Source organism: Mus pahari, chromosome 9 (assembly GCF_900095145.1).
Source record: "Mus pahari chromosome 9, PAHARI_EIJ_v1.1, whole genome shotgun sequence".
Lineage (NCBI taxonomy): Eukaryota > Metazoa > Chordata > Mammalia > Rodentia > Muridae > Mus > Mus pahari.
In genome coordinates this window covers 61132550-61139323 of record NC_034598.1, presented here as the reverse complement: position 1 = coordinate 61139323, position 6774 = coordinate 61132550, and the positions used below count along the sequence as shown (strand labels likewise).

Here is a 6774-nt window from a genome sequence, read left to right as displayed (position 1 = left end):
AAAAAAAAAAAAAAAAGTGATAGATGTCACTTAAGGTGCACAATCCAAGTTCCTTCAGTGAGGACACACAGGGCACAACTAAAAAAGAAAAAGAGTTACCCAGGAGTGCAGATACACAGACACACACAAGGCAGAAGTAATCACCACGGGAATGGGTGAGTACTGTGTAAATGACAGCCTGCTGTAAAAAGAGAAAGCTGGCTGCCAGTACAGTACCTTCTCATCTTTATATCCCCAGCTAGTACAATGTTTAACACACAGTAGGTACAAAATAAGAACATTTCTTGAGCTGCTAAGATGGCTCAGGAGGTAAAGGCATTTGCTGCCAAGTCTGATGACCCAAGTTTGACTCCCAGAATCCACACTGTGGAATGAGAAAACTGATTCCAGAAAGTTGTACTCTCCAGAAGGGCACAGGCATGCACGCGCGCGCACACACACACACACACATACACCTTTTAAATTCCTAAATTTGATTCCTCAGAGTGGCATCATCTTAATATAGTCCATAGGGAAAAAAATGATAATTTTCTCTCTTACCCAAAGTCACTGAAGACTTAAATCATTTAAACACACACACACACACACACACACACACACACACACACACACACAGACACGAAAGCTTGAAGACTCCATGAATTCAAGTGCTCCAGAGAAAGTATACAATTACTCTACAACTCTAAGTAACCAAGGAGCAGATCTTGAAACAGCAACACTAAGACACTAAAGCATGGCTCATATCACAATTAAAAACAGCACAAGCAAGTCCCTGGACTCCAGGTATGTCTATCCCAGTCAAAATTTTAAAATGAAAATAATTTTAAAATGTAAAACATATATTTCTTTTCAATCTAGTTGAGAAACAGTCTCTAGTCTGGATTGGCCTCAATCTTCTTGTGTAGTTGAGGATGGCCTTGAATTTCTCATCCCCACCCTTCTCAGTGCTGGGATTGTAAGCATGTGATAGCACGCCTGGTTTATGTGGGGAGGAAAGCAAGAACTTGAGTGTACAAAGCAATTGGTTTACACCAACAGAGAGCTATAGTCCTAACCTCTGTGTGTGTGTGTGTGTGTGTGAGAGAGAGAGAGAGAGAGAGAGAGAGAGAGACAGACAGACAGACAGACAGACAGAGACAGAAACACATACAGAGAGACAGATATTGATTCTCATTTAATGCCCAGGTGCCCAGCTGGCTTAGAACTCATAATCTTCCTGCCTCAGCCTCTGGAATGCTGAGACCCAGATGTGTCATCAGCTATGATGGTGAAGGTGCCCATGAGGCCAGAAAAGGGTGTAGATGCCTTGGAGCTGGGTTACTGGCAGGTGTGAGACACCTGATGGATGCTGGGGACCGAACTCGTCCCACCCTCTTGAAAAGCCAGAGAGTGCTCTTAACTCCAGAGCGCTCCTTTGCACCCCCCCCCCTTTACCTGACTCTCTCTCCAGCAAGCCCGAGTCCTCTGTGGCTGGCTCCCCAGCTCTGGGACGATAGGCATGTGCCATGAAAGTGTTAGGATCCAAACGCAGGACCTCATGCTCCACTGATGCCCCCTTCCCAGACGCTATAAATGTAGTGACTCCTCAAAGACAACTTCTCAACACAATCCAAGTCAAATCACTCCATTCACTTTTCTGACTGAGTTAGCATTAAAAAAAAACAGATATTAAGTACTGTGATACTCATTAAACAGCATGCAGCATTCAACATTTATTAAACAAATATGTATCAGAGATGAGGCTATAACTTAGTACAGCCTTGGTTCCATCCCCAGCACCAGTGTTTATGACACTGTGCTAGGAGAGCTTCATGGTTGTCTGCAGTGTAATCCGTTAGGAGCTATGAAGAGAGCACTCCCATATTATTGGTGGGCCAGTTTACAACCACCACCATTGCAAAACTCAAGTCTAGCTTCAGAGTCCCATAGCTTCTGTCCACCGTTATCGCACGACTTTCTGATAGAACTGGGTGCTGCTCCCACAGTGTGTTCTGTTATCTACATCTGACAAAGCATTCCATGACAGTCATTATGGGGCAAGGCCAGTGCAGAGAGGTAGGAGAGCATCAAGCTGGAATAACTGGCCAAGTTTCACTAAAGAATTTGGGTCTACTCTGTAGCAGCCCCAAAAGGAAAATGATGTTAGCACCTGTTATCTACTCAGGAGGAGGGGACCGTGGAGGTTCTGATATAATTCCATTCTGAACACTGCACTGCCAAAGGAAACCTAACCTCTGGCCATGCATCACCAGGGTATACTGGAGGTTGTTCCTCATCGCTTTTCAGTCTTTGTGAACTGAAGAGAACATTGAAGGTCTTCTAAACAAATCAAGTAAGGAAATTTAAAAAGCAGCTAATCTAGACAGTCGGTTCCATATCTTTCTTCTTTGCAGAACCCAGCACAGAACACTGGCCTAATTGGGTGCAATGTTTGGGGTGGGGGTGGGGGTGCCAAATCAAGACGTAAAGGGATAGTAACAATTCACTTTTGTTAGCTTCCTGGCTGCAGATGCGATGCAACCAGCTGCTTCCTCAAGTTCCTGTTACCATGTCCCCTGCCATGACAGTACCACCAAAATATGAGCTAAAACCTTTTCATCCTTAAAAAATAGTAAAATAAAAATAAAATTGGCAAGCTTCAAACACTGGTACAGAACAAAGCCAACTTTAACAGGTCAAGCATGTTCAGGGGAAAAAAACGCTTTATTAGGAAGTCAAAGAATTGAGAACCTGAAGGAGATATGTGTTTCTTTTTTCTTTTCTTTTTTTTTTTTTTTTTTTTTTTTTTGGTTTTTTTCAAGACAGGGTTTCTCTGTATAGCCCTGGCTGTCCTGGAACTCACTCTGTAGACCAAGCTGGCCTCAAACTCAGAAATCCGCCTGCCTCTGTCTCCCAAGTGCTGGGATTAAAGGCATGTGCCACCACCACTAGGCAAGATATGTGTTTCTTGAAGATCTAAGATAAATTAATGCTTCGTTGACAACAAACCCCATAGTATCGAATGCCACAACTTCCCCCAGAAACTCACAGAATCTTTACAACTTCAGTGTCAAAAGAAGGGGAAGTGACTACCTGCCCGCCTCTGCTCAGTCCAAGCCTGCCTGGAGTCACCATCATTTCTACAGCTCAAAGCATCCCACTCTGACAAAGGTGGCCATCAGGGGGGCAGGAGGGCAGGCACCTGTAATCCCAGCCACTCTGGAGACTGAGGCAGGAGGGTCAGGAGTCTCGGGCCAGCTTATGCAACAACAGAAACAAAGAAAGGAAAAGAAGCAAGGATGGCTGTTGTGTGCCCTGACACCGGAGGAGTGCAAAAGATGGTAAATGCCACTAGAGATCCAATTAAAGAAGCAGAGCTGTTTACCTAAGAGAAGACAAAGACTCAGGAGGTCATGAGAGTCATCTCAAGGAATGTCATATGAGACCAAAGTTCCAGAGGGCAGAACTGAGACTAAAACAGATTCTGGCTCTACAAAGAGAAAAACTTGTTTGACACTAGACATAGAAGGACATGGAACTTCTCCAGGCAGAGTAAGTCTTCTGTTTTCAGTGATATCCGTTCATTTCACCTCCAAGTGAACCCAGTGCCTTTGGCAGGGTAAGCAGGCTCTCCCCGACTCAGTATAGTCCCAGTCTGTGACCTCCAAGACGTTTAAACGGGGTCAGGTGGGGGATGTGCATCAACACATGACTGAGAACAGTGAGCCACTATCTATGGTTCCTGTCCTGCCTCGTTCTTTTAATGTTTCATGAACACTTTGAAAAAGTGTTTTGAAAACAAAGTACTCTAAAGAATACTTTAAACACAGAACTTTAAAGTGCTTGAAACACAAAGCACTTTAAAAGGATAAGTAGTTTGTGAAGGATTTCTCTCCCACTTCTGATGCAGAATCTCCTTGTAGATGACACAAACTTCTCTGGGGAGAGTGTTGAGAACAAGGTGGGGAGCTGCTGCCCCCAAGGAAGGAATCACAGTGCAGTTTCCATGTGTTAGTTAAAACCCAAAACCTTTGCTTCTGTAATGGAATCCTTACACTTGTCTACAATGAGTTACATCAAAACCTAAGCTGTGACACTGCTGGCACTGAGATCTACCACAGCCCACCTTCCCAGTGTGGTTCAGACCGGCTTCTTTCCACAGACCTGAAAATCTTTCATCACTTTTAGCACGGAGGGCATCTTAAGAAATATATAATCTGGAGGCTGGTGAGATGGCTCAGCAGGTAAGAGGACCCAACTGCTCTTCCAAACATGCAGAGTTCAAATCCCAGCAACCACATGGTGGCTCACAACCATCCTTAGCAAGATCTGACTCCCTCTTCTGGAGTGTCTGAAGACAGTGTACTTACATATATAATAAATAAATCTTTTTTTAAAAAAGAAATATATAATCTAAACACAATTGTTTTGTGTATTCTTTTTGAGACAGGGTGTCACTGAGTAGCACTAGCTGGTCTGGAACTTGCTTCTGCCGATCAAGTTGGCCTCCAACTCAAGAGATCTGTTTGCTCTGCCTCCTGAGTCCTGGGATTAAGGACGGACGTGTGCCGCCACTGCTGAACTCCACAGTGCCATTTTTAGGTTGAAGAGCTAAATTAATTTTCCAGTTAAGCTTTCAACTGCAAGACCTTTTTCTTTTCTCTTCCAGTGTAGAACAAAGAGAAGTGTGAAATGGGTTGTTTATTAATCTCCAGAGGCGGTGAACCATACCGGTTCAAAATCTAGCCAGGCCTGAGCGCGAGCTCGGGCTCCGCAGTACCACTCACTTGGGCGTAATCACTTGACATTTCTCTCAGTGTTATGCTTTATATGGGATTGAAAACAGGCGTAAAAATAAGAACGGGATCAGAACTGGAGCATCCTCGCACACTCTACACTCAGTCGTTTAATAATAGCACCGGACATCAAGTGATCAAATGTCACACCCATTAGGTTATGCATTCCAGTAGCATCTGTGTTAATTAAGATCTATTGTCAATTCTGAGCGGTAATAAGTGTTTATCCCCCACTTCAGGTGCTAAGTGCGTTTCCTTATTTACCTTGACAACTCTGTGCACTAGATATAATCATTATGGGTACAGTAGCAGTAGAAACCCAGGGATACACGGTTAAGCAATTTACCTAAGATCATAGGGCTATGGAAATAAATGGGGGTAGGATATGAATCCAGACGACCAAACTCAAGACCACTACTAGCCCTTTTAGCCTGTGGACAGTCTGATCAAGACACGTTAATAGACAAATTCCTTTGAACACAAGCAAACTGATTTTTTTTTAAAGGAGAACAGGGAGATCGCAGATCCTTCAATGGCCGGGGTTTCACTTTCAATTACATTGTAACACTTCCACACTTCCAATGTAACTGTAGAGGAAAGCCAGCGTTGTACGGCCTGACAGTAAAGAAAACGTGTAGCAGCAGTGCCTAGATTTTTTTAGTTTGAAGACCGATTGCTGGCCACTACGCAACATGATGTTTCAACGTGGATAAGATCAAACCTCAAAGAATAAGGAAGCCAGCCACACGTCCGGACACAAGAAGGCTGCAAAGAAACTGCGTAACCGACAAGCAGCAAGCGGTCGTTTCAAAAACAAAACAAAACAAACAAACAAACAAACAAAAACAAAAAACAAAAAAAACCCTCCAACGACGGGTGTTTTACCACTCCATTTACTTTGAAAACAGGACAAAATGGAACTTGCATAAACACTTAGTCATCAGTACGCTCTGGAAGTTACAAACCACCTCGTTCGCAAATTCTAATCCGGATCTGAGTTCCTACTTGGCGAGGAAAGAAGAAGGGCTGATGGTCTCGGAGACCACAGAGTGAAAACACCTGGTGTCCCCAGCCGAAGCCCATCAGAGGGGAAAACCAGCCCGCAGACCGGGGGGGGACTCCCCGACCTGCGCAGCCTCCACCGGCAACTGGGGACTTTTCCGGGTCCTCTCCCTCCCCACTGTGGGTCTTGACATCTACAGGCTGCTGGGGCCCGCGTGTCCCCAAAGCGATGGCAAAAGGCAATGGGAAGGCAGGGAAGGGGGGAATGTCAGGCCAGAGGCAGAGGAGCGGGCGCGGGTCCCCGGGGTCTGCACCTGCAGGGTGGTGATGTGCTTGTCGTTGAACTTGTTCTCGCAGTAGCGCAGCACCAGCGACGTCTTCCCCACGCAGCCTTCCCCGAGCAGCACCACCTTGAAGGAGTAGGCTCGGCCCGCCGCCGCTGCCGCCCCGCCGCCGGCCGCAGCCATCCCGCCGCCGCTGCCCCGCCGCCCGAGCCCAGCGCCGCGCCGAGCCCCGCACCGCCGCCGCCGGGGCGCTCGCTCCTCCCGGGCCCGGCTCTCTCACGCCCCGCCGAGCCCGGCGCTCGCCGCGTCCTCCCGCGGGCGAGGCCTGCGAGGGCCGAGAGAAAGTCCCAGAATGAAGGGCCCGGGCCACCACGTCAGGGACCCGAGGCTGGGGAGAGCTGCCTCTCCTCCCTCTAATGGCGTCTCCTTCCTCCTACGTCACACTCCGCGTCACGTGGCCGCGGCGGGCGGAGTCGCAGGCGGGCGAGCCTGGGCCTGTTTCCGCGTCTGCACGAACCGGCTCAGCGTCCCGGGAATCCTGCGGCGGGAAGGAGCTGATCTTGGCGATCGGACCCCACTCTGATGGGATGGAATACAGGACACGGTCGCCCGGCCGGAGGAATGGTCCCAGAGCGGACAGCCATCACACCAGGGGTCATCACACGCCAAGTCCGGCCAAGGTGCCCTTGAGTCTCTTTCTCTGGGCTCACAAA

The 6774-nt window shown here is 47.4% G+C and overlaps 1 protein-coding gene across 1 annotated transcript in view; it reads right to left on the bottom strand.

The window, feature by feature from the left end:
* Rab21 (RAB21, member RAS oncogene family) overlaps positions 1-6492 on the bottom strand; it is a 26829-nt gene extending 20337 nt beyond the window's left edge. The window contains exon 1 of the mRNA XM_021205013.2: positions 6092-6492. Coding sequence (XP_021060672.1) covers positions 6092-6244 — 153 coding nt within the window. The 5' untranslated portion in view covers positions 6245-6492. The remainder of the gene's footprint in view (positions 1-6091) is intronic.
* Between the last annotated feature and the right edge of the window lie 282 nt (positions 6493-6774).